This window comes from Neopelma chrysocephalum, unplaced genomic scaffold, assembly GCF_003984885.1.
Source record: "Neopelma chrysocephalum unplaced genomic scaffold, ASM398488v2 Primary Assembly neopelma1_147, whole genome shotgun sequence".
In the NCBI taxonomy this organism is placed as follows: Eukaryota; Metazoa; Chordata; class Aves; order Passeriformes; family Pipridae; genus Neopelma; species Neopelma chrysocephalum.
Window position 1 is genome coordinate 15,629,971 of NW_020897809.1, and position 20,190 is coordinate 15,650,160.

At 40.8% G+C, this 20,190-nt stretch overlaps 1 protein-coding gene across 3 annotated transcripts in view; it reads left to right on the forward strand.

The window, feature by feature from the left end:
* Positions 1-20,190, forward strand: part of CNTN6 (contactin 6) — a 131,012-nt gene that overhangs the window by 42,237 nt on the left and 68,585 nt on the right. For 2 of the 3 annotated variants that reach the window (XM_027700870.1, XM_027700872.1), the window contains 2 exons: positions 9,226-9,352; positions 12,017-12,192. In XM_027700870.1, coding sequence (XP_027556671.1) covers positions 9,226-9,352; positions 12,017-12,192 — 303 coding nt within the window. The remainder of the gene's footprint in view (positions 1-9,225; positions 9,353-12,016; positions 12,193-20,190) is intronic. The other variant, XM_027700871.1, reaches the window with a different exon arrangement.

A 20,190-nucleotide genomic window follows, 5' to 3' on the forward strand; every position in this document is an offset into this window, starting at 1 on the left:
TTTTTTTTTAGAGACTGCATCAGATAAAGGTCATTTTTACTTGAATGGAAAAGCACAGTAATTTTGACAGTGAGACTTTCCCAGCTTGCTGTACATCAGAAATGTTGATATTAGATCCTTTAAAAGAGAGAGACTAGACACAAAAAATTGCCTGAGCAACTCAATTGCCAGCAGGTTTTTTTTCCCCAAAAAAATAAGCATTTACCAAGTCACGTTTGTGACTCCTGCTAAATTTTAGGATGCCATTACTGGAAGGACTTTAACTTCATTTGTGTTTGCTGAGGGGAAAAAAAAAAAAAAGATCATCAGGAAGATATTAAACAGTCACAAAAGATGATGGTTTCAAATAGAGGCTTTTGGCTGATCCATAATCATTTGCTTTGGCAATTTTATTTGGGAACATTAAGGCTGATGGTTTACACTGTGTTCCTAATTATTGCTGAAATATTGTGCTGAAATGCAGAAAGCAGTGGGTTAGTGGGGGTTGCAGTGTTCTAACTGGGTTTTAATCAATGAGTGATAATGATAGCTCGTGTTTTGACTTTCCCTGCTTAATTGCCAGCAATAAAGCAGATCTTCATCCATGATGTTCAGCAGAGTTCACTTCCATTCATCTCCCTTTATTCTGGTTATTTTTAAAGGGCCTGGGAGCTCTCAGTGCCAGACACAATAACAGAATATCCAACGTTAATTATATTTTGCTTGCTTAATATTTTCCACAACAGAGGGTGACGATGCCCTTTCTGGGGAGCTTTTGTACCTCCCTGTTTTCTGAAATGCAGCAGGTGTCCAAAGGTAAAGCCACATTCCATGAAATCCCAACCAGATCTTGCTGTTTAAATCATTATTTTCTTTCTGCTGCTTATGATAGTTGTGATTTTTTTTTTGCCCAGACGCCAAAATATTAATTAAATATTCCAAGAGTGAGGCAGATCTGCAGGTGCTGCTGGACAGGAAAGTTCATCTCATCCAAACAGCCCCACCAGGTCTGATCTCCCTCCCACCAAGGGTAGATCTTCACTGGCCAAAAGTCAATTTTGCAGTAGACTACATCTAATTTTTGGTTAAGAAAGGCCATTTTTTTCCTTTAAATTGAAGTTCTAAATTTAGTTTCAATCTATTAAATGGATGTCAATACCGTGATGACAAATGTATGTAAATCAGGCAGCCAAGACAATAAATATTTTGATAATATCCTGCCTGAATAATCTAATTTAAATCAGGACCTGCCTTAGGTTTAAAATGTTATAAATACCCCTGGCATTCCTCTTCAATTACGTGTAAGAAAATAAAGACCTTTTTAATCTTGCCTGGATCACTGCTTAAGATGATTTATTTTCCAAGATTTTCTTCCCAAGTTATCAATCATCCAAAAAAGCAAGAAGGAGGTGGCAGCCTGAAATTTCTAGATCAGATCTTTCTGTGTCCTGAGGATTTTTTTTTGTTGGGGGACTAATTTTTGGATTACAAAAATAAACGGTGCCCACATGTTTTTCTATTATCTTCATGATCTCAATTATTTCTGAGTGTTAGCCCAGAATATGAATCTTTTTATCTACATATAAAATCACTTCTGGTGGTGTGTTCTTCCTGACAATTTTATTTTATTTTATTTTTATTTTATTTAAGCCTTAGTGGGAAAAACAAGCACCTTGAAGGAGCCATTTTGTTCCAGTTATCCAAAATAAATAAGCAAAATTTAAATAACATGTACACGGAGCTTAAGCACCCACCTGCATTATAGTCCCTGTAATGGTGATTGTTTTTCTCCAAGGCCTGGGGCTCATAATGCTGCAAAAAACAAGACACCACTTCACATTATGTGATTCCTGTGGAACAGAAATGGGAATTAGGAAGTGTGGAAACAACGGGAATCATCGTTTGCTTTGGTACATTCGAACTATTTCCAAGGCAGCCTTTTCCCATTGTATCTTTTTTTATTCCAAAGTGGTTGAATCTTTGCTGCTAAATACCTGCCTGACAATGCTGCAGCTGCCAGGAGCTGCTGTACATGGAATTTGCACAGTTCTCCAACACCAACACATTTAGACCATCAATTATAATTTATTACATAGTGTAGCCAGTATAAATGGAAGAGCAAAGAGAAATTATTAGCAGAGCTCTTCCCTCTTTAACTACACTCAGTGTGTAATTGCTTGTAAAAATGTATTTGCACTATATATTTATATACAGTATAAGATAAATACATGTTATATTTTAGAGAGTTTCACCCACAGAGAAGTCTAAGAAAAAATGGAGTATCAGTTGGTTATACTTTGTTTCAGCAGAAGTTGATCCACTGAACTCTAGGAAAGGTTTTCAAAGCACTTTGGCTCAGTCTCTGCATAGTAAAAGGAAAAAAAAAAAGCAAAATTGATGGGGCACGAAACTGTATCTACTTAAATTGTGAGCCAAGATTAGCAGTCATCAGGTCTCTGAATACTTTTTGTACTGAAATTACTGGGAAACTAAAAAAAAACACACAAAAACCAAACAAACAAAAAAACAAACAAAAAACCTAACCAAACAAACAAAAAAACCAACCAAACAAAAAACCACACAAAAAACAAACAAAAAACCAAACCAAAACAAAAAACACAACCAAACAAGCAAACAAACAAAAGTGTTCCAGTGAGTTAGTTTGTATTTGTTCAATATTTCTCCAACAGATTCACTCCCCAAGTCTTTCTGCCACGGGGCAGGAAGAGAAGAGCCATGAAAGGTGGTGAAAATTTGTGGGAATGGACTTGAAGGTGAAAGGGTTTGGTTGTCCCAGACACCTCATGCTGTCCAGGAACAGAGGGGAGGAGGAATAAGGAATTTCAGCCTCCTTGAAACCACTCAGAGGGTTTATTTTAACACCCAAAAATGGGAAAAAGAGGGACAGAGCCTTTAGTCCCCTTGACTTGCTCAGGATCTCCAGGAAGGAGGGGATGGAGAAATTCTCTTTTGTCTCCCTCTGCATCCAAAGTCACTGGATGGGAGTTTAAGGCTGCAAAGCAAGAGGTGTAGTGAAAAGACTCACAGGAGGCTGAAATGGAGCTTAAAGGCTGGAAGAATTTTCCCCAAAATGTCTTTATTTTTTGCCTTGTTTTATGCACAAGCAGAGCTGTGGTTTATTAGGTTGTCCTGTGCCTACTCCAGTCAGTGTTTCACCCTCCCCTGAGCATCTCTCAATAGTCACAACGAAATTCTGGAGCTGCTCAAGATCAGCAGGGGCAAAAATTATCTGACCTTCATTAATCACCATCCTCTTAGACAGTAAAGCACAATTTTGCACCGAACACGAGAGAAACAAAGTGGTGGATTTATTTAAGCGGCAGGAAATTAAATTATATAAATCTTGTCTTTTTTCCTGTATTATAAATTATTGAATTAAGCCTTCAGTCAGTTTGGCAACGGTGCCAAATGAATATTACAGCAGCACAATGCAGCAAACAGGATCTGCCACTGGATCTGGGGCTCACTTAGAATTGAAATTACAGGGAACCAAATGTTTGTGCAGTAGATTGGAAAAGGTTCATTGTTATTTATTCACCTTGCCTGGTAACACAAAAACCTAATGAAGTGTCATGGAGAAGGGGGCACATCAGGATTACTGGACATCAGAAAGGCACAGCCCTCCCACTTCCTCAGGGATGTTTGTCTCCATAATTAGGTGTCTGTTCCACAAAATCCTCCAACTGAAGGACGTGGCCAAGTTCGTGACATCAACCAAACCACAAATGAAAAGGTGATTTTCACCTTTTATTTAGCTTGTCTACATCTTGCACAGTAGGATAAAACCATCAGAAAATCTTGTCATAAAGTCAAAAAGAAGTCAGGCATTAGAAATCGGAGCATTGTTACTCAAATGTTTATTTATTTTTAAGTAAATTATTACATTATTAATACAGATGACACATTTATAGCCCCTGTCCTGATTCAGGCTGTAGCACCTTTACACACATCCCCACAATGAATTGTTCATAAATCTGTGCTCATCTCTGGTGGAAATCAGTGCAGCTCCACTGAATGCTCTCCAAACCCATTAGGAGCAATTTTCCTTCTCTGCAACTTCTGCTCTGGAATCTTCAGGGAATCTTTGGGGGTTTGTATCCAACAGAGTATCGTGGAAATCTGAATTAAGAGTCTGATTGCTGAATTCAGGGTAATATTAAGAGAAACATCACATTTTGGCATTTAGAGATCTCTCATTAATTATTTTGGAATTAGAATGTGTGTATCTGTTAGATGGGTGATAAATTCCCTGATACCCAATTATATTCACAGAAAGTATTGAAGCAATAGTGCTTATCATAATAGAACAGTTAAAATATGTTGGAAACATCAGATTTTGACAAAATCTTTTGTCACTCCACATATTTAATTGAAAAAGGCTCATAATTCTCAAGAATGTGGTAGTTTTTTGCATAATACTTCCTTAATTATTACCTGTGATATATTACACCCTAATTTTATATGCTATAGTCTGACAATGGCTGGTTATGTAAGTAATTAAAGTCATATTTTATAGTTTTATTGTTTGTTTTCCCATTCAAGCACTTCAGGAAGTTGTGCAGTCAGTTCATAACCTGAGCAGGTTGTTTGCCACAGAACCTGCACCACACACAGATTCTGTTTGAATAACAGGAAAAAATATTGGGATATCTGACTAATTTCTCAAGGAATAAAACTGAGAGGATACAGAATCTTTTTCAGTGAAAACATTTAAAATTTCTGTGCCTTTTACCAGGGCTGGAAGAGTCCTAAATATTTCTGGTCTTCTTATTTTTCAAATCTCAAGGAAGGGGTACCATCAGCCCTCTGAGGTCCAGATGAAATGGCTTTAAATTGCACCAGGGGAGTTTTAGATTAGATATTAGGAGAAATTTTTTCATGCAAAGTGTTGGAAAGGATTGGAACAGGTTTCCCGAGGCAGGGGTGGAGTCACCATCACTGGAAGTGTTCAAAATCCATGTGGATGTGGAAGTTGAGGACTTGTGAATGCAGTGGAGGGTTGGATTTGATGATTTAGAGGTATTTTCCAGCTTTAATGGTTCTCTGATTCTCTGAAAGGGGAGCCTTGCACTGCTGGCTGTCACTTTATACCATTTCATAGAGAAACCTTGGGTTTGAGCACCAAAATCCAATTCATTACTGAGTTTCTCTGACTTCAGCAGTGCCAGGACTTCAACCCCTGCCCCTCCTCAGTGCCTCCCCTTCTCCCCACATCACAGGCAGAGAGGTGTCTCCCTGGGTTTGGTGCCTGATAACAGACACAACGTGGAATTTCACCACCACAGCCAATTTGACTCTTCCAACAGAAGCTGCAACTTGAAAGGAGCCCCGTGGCTCTGGAGCTCTGCACATCAATGTCTGCAGGGAGAAAACACAGCAAAGCCCAAGGCCCTTTGGGGAAATCCTACAGGTTTGAGGTTGCTTCTGCTCAAACCTGTATCATCTCATCTCCCTTTCTTTGTGTGTCTCCTGCTTCACTCTCTGAGCTGGTTGTCAGTGAGAGGGAGAGGAGGGGAGCCTGTCTCCTGCTCCTGTTCCACTGACAAGTTGTTTTCCTTTTCACAGAACACTTTCGTGGCCTTTTTCTGCTGCTTCTTTTCCCATTTCTTTTTCAGCCTTAATATCTGATTCCTTGAGCTGTCTTCTGTTACTTTACTCAGTGTCTCATCCACTGCCTCTCCTTTTACATCTCTCATGCTCCTTTTAAAGTCCTTGAGCTCCCCAGTCCAGGCCTTTGATGAGGGAAACAATCATCCTGTTCTGTTCTTGACAAGATTCAATCAAAGCCTCAGTGTTATCTGCAGGGATATGCATGGGATATCTATGACATCAACCCTATAAACTTCCCCTCTTCCAATTAGAAATTATCAATAACTTCAGGTGTGAAGAAAATAAAACAGATTTTGAAGGAATTTGGATTTTTCATAATTTTTCTGCTGTCATGAGGAGTAGGAGGTGTCTAACTCACCTGTCCCATCCTTTTTGTTAGAACTGACAGGTGTTTTACTATCCAGCTGATTTAAAAGAGGCCTCTTAATCAGGTGTCAGCTTTGGCCCATAAAGTCATATTAATGTTTTGGATCAGATATGAGGCTCTGTCTAAGGCACATTAAGAAAGATTCATTAGAAACTCACTACCCCTGGAATTTACAGCCTTCCTGGAACTTAATAGCCTGGATAAATTCCTCCTTATCTGGTATGCTTATATGAATTACAGGAGTTTTGCATTTAGAAGCTTTTTAGAGCTGGGATCTTACTGTTATTCTGGTCTCCTTATCCTTGTGATCTTCCATGAGGATTCACTGATACAGTACATGGAGAATCATGGAATGGTTTGGGTTGGGAGTGGCCTTAAAGATCATCCAGTTCCATGGGCAGGGACACCTTCCACTAGCCCAGGTTGCTCCAACCTGGCCTTGGACACTTCCAGGGATCCAGGGGCAGCCACAGCTCCTCTGGGATCCTGTGCCAGGGCCTCCCCACCTTCACAATCTTCACCTTCCCAAGCACCACAAATTTGGGATTCTCCAATGCAAGATCTAAATTGTTCTACACCCCCAAGGGCTCATCACTTCCACAAAACATCATCCAAACATCCACAGCTCCATGGCAAGAGAAATGGTCACAGAAGCTGCAAATATTGCAGACTTTGGAGCTGTCAGCCCAACAGATCTGTCCTTTTCTGGTCCTGGAGCAATGAATCCTCTTCAGTTTGGCCTCTTGGAGCTGGTTCACCCAGACAAACCTAAAATCTTCCTCTTCAAACGGAGAATGTTGGTACAGGACACTCTCAGCTTCACCAAACCAAATGTCTCTGATCCGTTTGGGTAATGTAATTAAAACTCCATCTTGCAAAAAATCAGAATAGGAAGGAAGGTCTGCGGTAGGAAAGGGATGAAAGTCAGCTGGTTTATAATATTGTTCCCCTGAGTTATCTATACACACCCTGAGCCTGGGCCTGGGCCAGCCTAAATTGCTCTCAGGCTGCGTTTCTTTGCATCTCCAGCTGGGCAGAAACCTCAGAAGGAGCTGAATCTGAAGCCAACCAGAAGTGGACAACAGGAAAGAACAGGGAAAAAGATCTGGCTGGAAATTAAGTTGATTGAATATGAATCTTGCCTTTTTTTCTCCTCGTCTGGATGAGACGGTGGATAAACATTTCAATATTTATTGTGACTAACTAAAACCTCTTTGAGTACATTTGACTCGAATATCACAGCCTGATATAACTCACCACTGCCCACAAAGCAGTGAAAGGGAAGCACTGTCATCCCCCCTGCTGATGGATAATTATGGAAAAAACTGGGATCCTCCTCTTCCATTGGCGCCGTGTTAATCTCTGCATTGGCTGAAAACAACATCGTGTAATGAATGGAGGAATGTTGATTCATTTTCATCCTTTACATTTGAATTCAGGCTGGCATAATTATGGTCTTTATGGAGATCAAACTGATTTGGTATCATAAAGAAATACAGTTTAACTTCTTATAAAACATCTCATAACAAGAGTTTATGTTTGCTTTCCAGCACCACGCTGAGGATTCACACGATTTTTATGTCTAAAAATGAGACATTTCGTAAAATATTCCAAGAGATTAAAAAAAAATCTGAATTATTTAAATCTTGAAAAAAAATAAACAACCCTACAAAGATTCATTTGTCATATATAGCTCTAGAGAAATCATGGGGACTGTATTGAATCTGGAGAATGGGGCAGAAATATGGGGCCATTCTCTCTAGGAAGCACAAAAGGATGTGTCAGGAAATTAGAAATGACCAGCCTGACCTTTTCCACAAAGAGATGGACTCCTAGGACACCACTGGCTCTGAAAGTGCACATCATTCCTCACAAATTTGGTGTTATTCTCTGCTGCAAGAAAAGGATATTAAAGAGAAAACAAACTGATAGCAAGAAGGTGCCTTTACTAAAATTCATGGAGAGGATTTTTGTGATGGGGACTGTGACACTGGAAAGGAGCTGTTTGAGCACATGCAAAATATTTTGTCCTTTTTCACACATGAAGGATGTCCTGTATTAAGGACATGGAAAGGGGATACAAGAATTAAGATCTTCAATAGTCTACAAGTGATAAATGAGTCAAAATTCCATTTAGAACTAAACATGGGAAATTAATTCCAGATTTACCAAAATATTTACATTTTTATGAGGTCAAGCAGGGATTTTTATGTACATCAGGTACCTCAGCCCTGGCCCACCCAGCTACATTGATTTAAAATGTGGAATAATCATCTCTGGGTCATTTGGATGCTTCACAAAAGCTTTTCACTGGCAGGTCTGGGAAGGTAACGAGGACTCAGGAAATTAACCCAGAAGGGAAGAAAATTCCTCCTGAAGCAAAGACAAGTCAAAGGGTCAGTTGTAGAATCACTGAAAAAGGAAGTCTTCAAATTTGTCAAGGGATTAAAACCAGGAGAATAGCCAGAAAAAAACCTCAAAAACTCATTTAACCATAGAGAGCTGCTCTCCTTTGTCCTCCAGCTTGCTGAACAAATGGTCTTCTCCCCTACTCCCGACACCAAGAAAGACCACCATGAAAAATAGAAATAATTCAGGTCTGCTTTACAATCCATCATTTCATTTCGCAAGTAGGAAATGAAGGTTGATTATTTCATGCCACTTATTTTTTTTAAAGGACCCAAAAAGGAGGGGGAAGGGGGGGAAAGCCCCAAATCCAATAAGCAAACAAACAAAAAACCAACTAAATAAAAACCCAATGAACAAACCCAAACCAAACACTGAAGCCAGGCTGTTTAAAGTATATAAAATAATATATTAAAGGGTGTGAAGGGTTGGAGGAGAAGGAGGTGGTTGATTCCATTAGGCTGTGATGTGACCAGGGAGCACCAAACACTGAAACCCCAATTCCATCCCTTCCTGCTGCCAGTTGTTGTCTAAAGAACAACCATGAGGTAGCTGGGGATGTTTAATAGTTGGCCTTATAATTTCCATAGGAAATATGCAGAGGAGCCAATCTTCACTGTCACCTGCAAAATAAATCACCAGCACCAGGGATCTGTGATTTTATTATCAATCAGCCTTGAAATATTTCCTCCTTAATAGTCAAATGTCTGGAGGTGGATCCTCAGCTGAATATCAGAGCAGACCTTCACTTGTGACTGAGAGCAAAGGACTCCAAAGGACAATTTTATGTGTAAGGACACGCTGAAGACATCTAATCTTAAATTATTGTTTTTCTTTCGCAGGGGAAGAAACCCTTCATGGTCCTATTTTTATCCAAGAGCCACATGATATCACTTATTCCATGGGCTCAGCAAATCCAGAGATCCTGCTGAACTGCACAGCTGAAGGATATCCACCCCCACACTACAGGTGAAGTCAACCCTGGGAAAGTCTTGTCTCCCTGGAAATCTTTGAGCTGGGTTTTAATCAGGAGTAAAGAGTTTTACATCCCATCAAATGCATGGAGCACTCACAGCAGGAGTGTTTGTGGATGAAGTAAATTTAGGGAAAAAAAACCCACATTTTTTTCTGGTCTGCTGCTAAAATTCTCCCAGGGAAAAAAAAAACAACACATCGTTGAAAATCATCCCCAAAGTATTTTGATATATAAAAAATTAATTCTGAATCCACGGGAAAAAATGGGAAAATGAAAGCACAGCACGTGTGTATTTGAGAAGGTCTACAGTGATTGCAAATATCACATATGTTTATAAGCACTGCATAAAACTGTAGAATGATTCCCAACAATTCCAAAATATAGTTGTCTTATTCATAGCCTTGAGAAACAAATTGCAGCCCTGCTCTGGTGTCTCATGTTCCCTGAAATTTCTTGGCTTATTGCAGGTTCTGCCTCAAAAATGGGGTAGAATTAAAAACTCCTTCCGCCTCTGTTTTGTTCACAGTCAATAGTTTTTAAACTTCTATTTTCTTCCTCAATGGAAATGTTGTATGTTAAGGGGGTGTTTGCAAATCTTTTCCCCAATTACCAGAAAGCCTCAGGTGACTTGGCAGGACAGTTTCATTTGAATGCAAATAATCTAAGAAACACAGAAGGCAATGAAATCTTAAAAATAATGCTATTTTTATTATAGTACACTGAAAAGATAATTTATTAAATCATGTAAGCATATATCCACTCACATTCCTCGTGTTCCTTGGGAACTGATGAATTCAGCATCAGAATATAGAATATTTTTTAAATTCAGGTTCTAAAACAATTGGTCTGGATGCATTTCCTATAACTGATGGAAGTATTTTCCAATGGCTGCATGAAGAACTTTGAGAAAATATGGAAGTGATCCCTGCCTTAAGAGAGTTTTACTAAAATATCCCTAAAACAATTCTTCAAAGAATTCTGTGTATTAGTAAACTGCAAAACACACAGAGTCATTAAATCATTGCCTACCCCATGAATTCATTAATTCCCTTCCTTCGGTGATGTAAACATATTAATTAGGAAAAAGCCCACACCAGGAGATGAACCCCTGATCTATATGCAAAGTTTAATAATCATTGTACCGTGGTGATTAAACTGATTACGGGGATACTGTGAAGAATTCATTTGCAGCAACCAAGCCAATGTCTTTGCATTTGTTTGGAAAAACAATTATAGATCTTAATTGGGAGCCATGTAATGATGACAGCAGTTATTTCAGTGATTGATTCTGAAATTAAAGAGAACTGGCAAACTAAATACCAGAATCTCTCAGATTAGAAAATGGGAAGCTTTAGGCAGCATGGAACATATGGAAATCCTGAAATGTGGCAAAATCCTGAGGCTGGGACAGAGAACACGCTCATGGGTGAGCACCTGATGAGATTTTCCTCATCTTTGAAATAAATAAAAAAACCCAAAATACCTTAAAACCAACTACAGCAAAACATAAAAAAAAAAATAAAGCAGAGACACAAAAACATCAAAAATCAAATTTCTGCTGCTCAACTGTTCCATCTAAGTTTCTCAGTGCTGATGAACTCATGGAAGGGGAGGCAGTGACTGGGAGACCCAGAGAAATGAAGAAGGTTTCCTTCAATGTGTTACCTGGGGAAGCTGCCACCGCTGTCAGGAACTCTGCAAATAGCCAAAAATAGACAATTTTTATGCTGTGATCCTTCAGGTGATTAACTAAGGGTTGATTGCCCTGGGTTTGGGCACTGCCATAAACCCAAAGTGAGCCACTGGCAACTCTCGTGGGGTGTTTTCATCCTAAGGAGGGGTTGGCATCACACCCATGGAGTCAAAAGGAATGATACAGATGTATAAAACCAGGAAAAAAAATCCATATTTGTGTAGTCTTAGGGTTGTGGCAATCTTAACAACCCCCAAACTTGCAGATATCAGTGGTTGACTCCTTTATTCTTCCTTTGGACCTCGTGTGGGCAACGAAAATTCAGCCCTAATGTGATAACGGTAAAGCCACAAAATCCCCCTTCTTGAAATATATATTTTCTTTGAAACACAGGTTTTATTTTGACGTCTGCAAGCAGCTGTGTAATGTTGCAGACACAATCCATTTTCTGCTTAGTGGACTAAGGGGCAAATTAGGTCTTAAAATAGCAGCGTTCTCATCATTAAATTATCATAAAAACTTCTCTCTCGGCTTTTGTTGCGCCCTCTGAAGTGAAACCCTTCCTGATCTCTATCTCCAGATCATTTTTGGAGCCAACTTTATGATTTATCAGCTGCAAGGACTGCAAAGCACATTCATACTATAAAAAAAGGAATTATAGTTGTAGTCAAGGTATAATCTCCCTCCCAACTGGATGGATAACTTAGTTTGTATGAATAAGTTATAATTACTTTTTTGGACATTTGGGTGAACACTGGTGACTAACAGTAAAGATTTTCCAAGGAATACAATTATTGCTATCATTAAGATTGATGTAAGGAGCAGTCTGGTGTGAAAAATGATATAATTTTGTGATATTTAACTCCATTTTTATCATTACAGGTATGCTACAGCACACTATTTAAGATAAATATGAATAGGCTCTGTAAATTATAAGCATAATTTGATTTTTTTCCCCTCAAAGGTGGAAGCAAAATGGCACAGATATTGATCTTACCATGAGTTATCACTACAGGTTGGTTGGAGGCAGCTTGGCAATCAATAACCCACATAAAAATCAGGATATTGGAACATACCAGTGTTTGGCCACAAATTCATTTGGAACAATTCTGAGCAGGAAGGCAAAGCTTCAATTTGCATGTAAGTTGGGAAGCTCATATTTATTAGAGCATTATTTTCCTATTAATTCTGCACATGGACGGTAATTTATTGGGTAATTAAAATATCATGGGTGACTCTGTTCAAAAGGTTTCACTGACTTCAGCACTGTTTTTTCCAAAAAAAACCCCAACATTCCTGGTAAATATTAATAACAAAACCAGACATCTGATGGTTGCTTTCCTCAGGAACAGGAATAAAAAATCTGAAAATTGAAAGGTCAAGAAAGATGAGCACAATTATTCTCACTTAATAAAGGTGTTCCCACTCTTTGGGACAGTGGGTTTATTGTCATCCTGCAGGTGGTTACAGCTGGTGGGGGGGGAAATGCTGCAAAAATTAGGTTTTGAGTTTTTTATAGTTAACGAGGTGTAATTGAGGCATTAAAACATTGTCCCTCTAATTGCTACAGTGATAGTTGGTTATATTAACAGAGAAACCCTCTTTTTCCTTCCCCAGTGTGTAAAACTGTGGGGGCCACGCTCTGAAACATCTCATCTTTCAGCTCTGAAAAATCAGCTCTGAAATATTTCACATTTCGGCCCCGTCAGGTCGAGCACGTTGTGCCTCGAGATGATTTTGAATTGATTTTATCTTTGTTCCCCGTTTCACAACTTCACAATCTTTTTTTCCACGACGTTTATAGGCAGCGACCGAGTTCTGTCGATGCCCTGGGGAGGAAGGGGAACAACAGCAACAACCAAAAAAAATCCCAGATATTCCCTTTTTCTTTTTTTTTTTTTCCCCAGTCTAAAGCTCTGAGCAGTCTGTTGCAATTGTTTTCAAATCTCATTAATAAAACATGTGTCTAAAGCCAACTTCGTGTCGCTGCTTCAGACACCAGCAAACGTATTAATTATTAATCTTGTTCCATTTCTCCCAGCAAACCTCGTGTCACAGGGTTATCCAAAGGAGACAGTGGAGGTCAGGCTGGTTCACAGACTCTCTTTCAGCAGAGCTGATCAAAGGGTGTATCACCAGTACCTCATTTAATAATGTTTTACCCTGAATTTCTCAAAGAGCTTTGATTTTCCCAGAGCTGGTCAAATGTAAAAAAAAAAAAAAAATTAAAAAAAAAATGACTCATTATTTTCCCACTTTTTTTTGTGAAACATCTTTTTGAGCCAAACTTCCTGTGTGGGAAATTATTGCAGGATATTTGGAGGTGAAAATTGTTTAGTGACAGAACAAATCCCATTTTTGAATGAAGCAATGATAGGTGGCCACCTCAAAATTGTCTGTGGAGTCTGTAATCCCCAACAGAACCAGGACAGGAATGGAGCTGGGAAAAGACTTAAAGAAAAGGAATATCCCTAAAGGAAGGCACAAAGGAGGTATAAAATATCTTTTAAAAAAGGGTGAGGGGAAGGAAAACCAGGAGTATCTGTGAAAGAATGAAGGCTCTGATGATGGTTCAGCATATCATAATAATCAATGATTTAATCTTTTTTTTTCCCTGGAAAATTCAACCCCTGATTCAAACTCCTGGGAGCACTTTGGGTTTGGGAATTGGTTGGGAATGGATCCTTCAGAGGTTTCCCTAGGAGAGAAAAGGGGAGCTGTTCACCACAATTCCCAGCTTTCTGTGTGAGATTGAGTTTTCCAAGGATCTAAAGAGGGATGTGAACCTTCCCATGGATAGGGGATTCTGCAGAGCCCAGTCCTCACCTCCCATTCCTGGGGATAATGTTGGATTCCTGGCCTGTCTGAGGCAAAGCTCCTCCCAACCAGACCCAGCTGATGCCACTTGGCTGCTGAAGGCCCTGTTTGCCAGAAAATGGACTTTCTTGATGGGATTAAGTATTTTCAGCTGTTAAAACACTGGTTCTTTAATAACACTCAGTGCAGGTGCCCTTTCCCTCTGAAACACTTAACTCACTAATAGCTGGAAGTCTCATGCCAGAATAAAACAATCCAAATGGCCTAAATATCCTTTATTTAGGCTTCAAACCTCACCAAGACGCTTCCCAGAGTTCTGCAGGGAGCAGGTCACAACAAAGCTGGGGCTGGTTTGCCCACAGCAGCCATCCTGCTTCAACCCTCCAGCTCTTAACAACCCTACAACGCTAAATATATCCCACAATCAAGCAATACACTCCTTTTTCATTAGTGGTGACAGATATTTATGTCCTTTCCCACAGAGAAGAGAGAGGACAGACAAATCAAAGCCTGTTATTTACAGTGACAAACACAAACTTACAGGAAAATGCCTCAATTTAGCAGCATCACTGTGAAACTGTGAGTTTTAAGTTGTCTTACAATAGGGAAAAAAAAACACCTCAAGTACATGGAAAATGTCATAATGACCTGATGAGAATAGTGGAACAAATTACCTCGAAACACTTATTTCACAGTTAACATTTCCTTGTTTCTTGTTTTCGTGTTGCCATCCAATTTTCTCCTTTGTTTCAACCAATACTTCAGGCTATATCTTAAAATCCAGGCAGGCATGTTGTTGTTATGACACTTCCATTCAATACCTACAAACTGGGACTCTTCCCTGGGCTGGAATTCTTGGCATATTATTGCAAACCCCGCGATAAAGAATTGAATCAAGCCTATTATCCAAGTAACAGGGTTTATGTGTATCTGTCTTTTTACTACAAGGTAACTAGCTCTGAGTTTGAGTTTGAATTAATGATACCTCCAAAAACCTATTGTAGGTGTCAACTTAATATGTGAGAAACACTTTTTGCTCTGTTCAAGATAGCGAGTTCTCCGCCAAGCAAAATAAATGCGGGGCGAGATTAGAAATATGTCTCCGGCTTCAGCTGAAGTTTCATGCTTATCCTCTATTAAAAACAGAGCTGTCAAAAGAAAGCTGCAGGAGGAATATTGTTCAGAAAGCAGTGGCATAGATTATTAAAGTTACGAGCTGAAAATGAGCGGCAGCATCAGGGAGAGAGAGCAGAGAGAGAGCACGGAAATGCGTGAGTGGGACGCAGGGGCTGGCAGTCCTGTGGCATCCCTGCTTCCTTCAGAAGGTTTGTTTTGTCATAAATAAACTTGAAAGCTCCCCATAAATCCTTTGTGTCTCTTGCTGCCCAGCAAGGAGCACATTGTGAACAGCTGAAGTGTGTTCTGCACAAGCTGGAGTTGTTGATGTGGAACTTTTGTTGAAAAGTTTTGGTGGCAGAGCCTGACACAGGCACAGGGATCCTCATCTGGGGTGGAGTTTGGAGTCATGACCTGCCACCCACACAGGGCTTTCCCTGCTCTGAGTCCAGCATTAACTCCAGCACAAGGTCACCCAGAAAACTCCAGCTCTACAAGTCAACAAGTCAGAGAAGTTTGTCTCTGTGAACTACTCAAGAGAGTCAGCCTGAAGAAAGACGTGAGGCCACGGATTTCCTTCAGCTTTTACACAGCTCACAGAATCACCAAGGTTGGAAAACCCCTCCAAGATCACCAAGTCCAACCAATCCCACCCTTCCCACTAAACCCTGCCACAAAATGCCACATCTACTCGGTTTTTGAACACTTCCAGGGATGGTGACTCCACTCCAGCCTGTTCCAGTGCCTGACCACTCTTTCAGTGATGAAATTTTTCCCAAGGCATTTTTCTTAAGGCATTTTATGCCTTCAAAAAAAAAAAAAAAAAAAAAGACAAAAACCTGTTAGAGAAAATGCTTCGATGCAGCTTCGACCGGAATTTTCTCCCAAGGCACGCAGGGGATTTGTTTTAATTATTTCCTCAGTTTTAAGCAAAAATAACTGTGTGCAAACAACTGGTCTTGAGGGAAATCCCCATAAGTAGCTGCACTGAAAACAGCCTGTCCAGGCCTGTTAGTTGTTCTTTTAGTTCTTATATACATCTATAACAGAGACATTAAAAGGTGTGCAAGAAAAATGGGACGTGCAATTAAACAAACTAGAATAAAAAAGTACTCCACCATGAAAAAGAATCATGTTTGCACCTAAGTCATAATTATGCAGGGCATAAACCCAGAAAATTCAGTATTAATTGAAAGCATCTTGTTGCCTAGGGATCTTAAAACAGATTCCCAGTCAAATTCTTCTCCCATCACTGGTAGAAGTTGCCACGATTGTGGCTTTCTCAGACCTCAGGCCCCCATTATTAACCATGAATTCTGAGAAACAATGACAAACATTTAAATCCATGCCTAGAATTAGTCATTTTGCCCTGAACCACCCAGGAGGACACACAGTGGAGCCACCAGACCACGTGTTTTAAAGCTCCCCACAATGCTACAGACCAGCAAGGATTTCTCCTTGGAGTTTTCGGGCTCCAACCACGTTCTCACATTTTCTAAGTGGTGCTCAAGGGTTTTGCTTGATGCTTATTCTCAACAGCATTTTTCTAATCCTCACATCCTCCCTCCTCTTGCCCAGTGATGATGTGCTCATAGCAGTGGGGATGAGAGTGTTGGAGCTCTTGGAACAAAATCTCCAGCTCCCAAGAGCTCTCACTTGCTTTTTGTCGTAGACAGAAGACACAGTTCTGCTGAAACAACAAACCAGAGGCAATAATTCCTCCAGGACAGAGTTTTGGTCATTCTGAAACAAAAAAAATAATTAGCATTTAACCATTTGAGGGGGAAATATATTAAAGCCAATCAAATCCATTTAGTGTTTGCTGGATGGTGACAGGCTGAGCATCAGCAGAGCCCTGTTAGAGGGATGTCTGGGAGATGCTCAGCCAGCATGAAAGCCCACTTTTCATCTGATTACTTCATCATGTTATTTACCTTCCACTGCACACAAATTGCAGCAACATCACAAAGCAATCCAGCAATGCCTCCACATGTCATAACCCTTTTCACTCCCACTCTATGCTTTGAAACAGAAAATGGAAAAATCAATGAGCTTAGATCGGGTACTCTGAATTTGCAAAGGCTGGACTTGCATGAATTTGAGGCTAAAAACCACTCCTGGACTGGTTGTGTTGTGGTGTCATGTGTGTGTGTCCAGAAATCCCTGTGTAACAATTGTGTTTGATTAAAAGGTGTGCTGGAGGTTGTAACTACCACCTTGAGGAAAGCTCTCGGGGTCTTTAAGGTGGTTGTTAATCCATCAGCAGGGTGAGGGCTGCCATACTGATCACCTGGCAGCCAGGGGGGCAAGAGTGAGCCCTGGAAATGTCTTGCTTTTTCAAAAGGAGGCACAAAGTGCTCAGTTCAATGTTCAACAAGCACTCAGGGGTGACCAGCTGATAACAAGAGCAAACAGGAGGAAGAGCTCAGCTTGGCAGTGCCAGCAGCAGGTCGTCATCAAAGACACATCCCCCCTGTTTTACACCATTTACTGCATTCCCTCATCCTCTTAAGGATAAATATAAATCCCCATTGAATCACAGAGTGGTTGGGGTTGGAAGGACCTTAAAGCCCATCCAGTGCCACGCTCTGGTGTGGGCAGGGACATCTTCCACTAGCCCAGGTTGCTCCAACCTGGCCTTGGACACTTCCAGGGATGGGGCAGCCACAGCTTCTCTGGGCAACCTGTGCCAGGGCCTCCCCACCCTCACAGGGAAGGATTTCTTCCCAATATCCAGTCTAAACCAATCCTCTTTTAGGAAGCCATTCCCCCTTGTCCTGTCACTCCATCCCTTCCAAACAGTCTCTCTCCATCTTTCCTGTCGGCCCCTTCAGGCACCGGGAGGCCACATTAGGTCACCCTGGAGCCTTCTCTTCTCCAGGCTGAACAATCCCAAATCTCTCAGCCTCTGTACCCTTTCTAACATCATTTTACACCCTACACATGTCAAATAATGCCCCAACCCTACCTCTCTGTTTTGAAAGGGCTGCTTATATATAATCCCAGAATGGTTTGAGCTGGAAGGGACCTTAAAGCTCATCTTGTTTCAACCCCACTGCCATGGGCAGGGATACCTTCCCCTAATGCAGAAACACATCTCAGCTTGCAGATCTACGGAGAATAAGATCCTAAAGTCTGCTTTCCAGGCTCTGTACAGTCCTCCTGATGATCCTGGCAGCTCCTCACAGTCGGAATCTTCCCGTGAGCAGGTGAGGACAAAATGCAACCCATAGTAGGAACCCTCACTGCAGATCGATCCTGTCTGGAGGGTGGAAATGCTGCTGTCACCTCTCCATATGTCACTAAATAGACTTACAGCTCTCAAAATTGCCTTTTGGGCTTCTAACTGCAGGTACAGAATCCAATCTAACTGCAGCAGCAGCAGCAGCCACCCTCCCTGGGTGCGGGGAGCTGGAGCACAAGGTTCTGAAGGGAATGAGTTCCAGGAATATACCAGGAAATCAGTTTGTTCCTTGGAAATAAACCCCATGTTTTGACAAACTTCTGCCTGGAGTGAAAAGAAAGAGAACCTCCATTTATCAGCTCTGATTGCTGGGGACACTTTGTGCCAATGCTCCAGCTCTCTCTGCAGCAGTTCCCGTGGTGGGGAGTCCACAGCAAGGTCTTTGCTTAATGGATGCTCTCCATGGAGCAGAACCAGCAGCCTCAGGCATATTTTCTTTTTTTCCCCCCCCTCTTTTTCACAATGTTTCCATGTGAAAACACGGTGAGAACCTGCCATGCATTGCTGGAGGGGGTCTGTGCTCTGCTCTGCCCACTCTGAAGTGGGACACTGCGTGTCCTTCAAGGCCACTTTGAGCTGAACATTTGCAGAGCACCACTGAAGTGATGCAGCTCAATCACTCAAAGACCCGAAATGCTGCAAGACCTCACCACACTCAGCTTATCTTTCTGTATCTCCGTTGAGCTGCCCGGGATTTATTTCCTTGCAGAATTCCCTGCACGCAGAGGTTCTCATGGGAAAAGCAGGAACATCCCCCACTCCCCGGTGCTGAGGCTGGAAGGCTGGAAAGGTTTCACCTGCTCGCCGACAGGACAAGGCAGGGTGATAATAGTTTCTATTTTAAAGCTCAGATAGCACAAGAATAGGATTATGCAAATCTCCTGCCGTCCCTGAAGACCGAAAGAACAGCCTGGAGTCTTTAAACCAGGAGATATGGCCACGGCTGCATAATAAAGGGGGTTTGCTTTTTCCATCAGTCCCTAAAAATTTGAGTCTTCTCTGTATTCTGAGAGCCCACAACACTAAATGCAGTCATGGCCTCCTGTCTGTTGTTAAACACACAACCTGCAGCTCGTGGTGACAACATTCCCCATTTATTTTATGTCCTAGCAGCCCAAGCAGCATCAGAAACTACATTTTTCTGTCTCTCAGATGGTTTAAACGTCTCTCTCTCAGGGTATTTAACCACTGAGTTCAAGGCAATGCTGTATCAGGACACTTGGTTAAAGCTGCTTTATTCCATAGGTTAGTTGCTTAAACTTATTATAAAAGGAAGGGTTTTATCTATGGAGATAAATAATGTATCTATCCATTATAGAGATGTTGTAAGGAGCATTACAGATAAAGTAGTAATAGGGAACATATAAGTCTTTCCAGATTATCTCTGAGTTCTATATTACTTACCCTTCCATAGTTCCTTTAAAAGTGTTTATCCTAAATCAACCCACTGCAGGCTCTATTGAAAAAGCAATATATGTGATTGAGATATGGTGGGTAACAAACCCTCCACAGGTCCTGGAGCTGCCAGATCCTGACTGATAAAATGTAATATTTTGGAAGGATAAACTAAGATTGCATTTGCAGTCTGGGTGATTTTCTTTTTTATCTACTCTGCTTTCAGTGCAGACAATATGACATAGAGTCCAAGAAATTATTGAGTGAAATATCCACGATGTTCACATGAGTTTCCTCACTCTTTGGAGTGACAAAAAAACTTATGGTGGAGGTTTTGAGGGAAAAAAAAATACTTTCATATTTGGAATAAAATTGGCTTTTTTGAATGAAAATAATGAAATTAATCAATTATTTTTGCAGTGGAGGTTGATCCTGTGTAACGCAAAGGGTTCAAGGTACAAAATGAACTTCTCTATTCTGTAGTTTATGTTGAAGAAGGGGGAACAGTGTGTCACTGGGACTTTTCATGGAGTGAAGGAATGAGGACAAACCACCTCTGGCCCAGG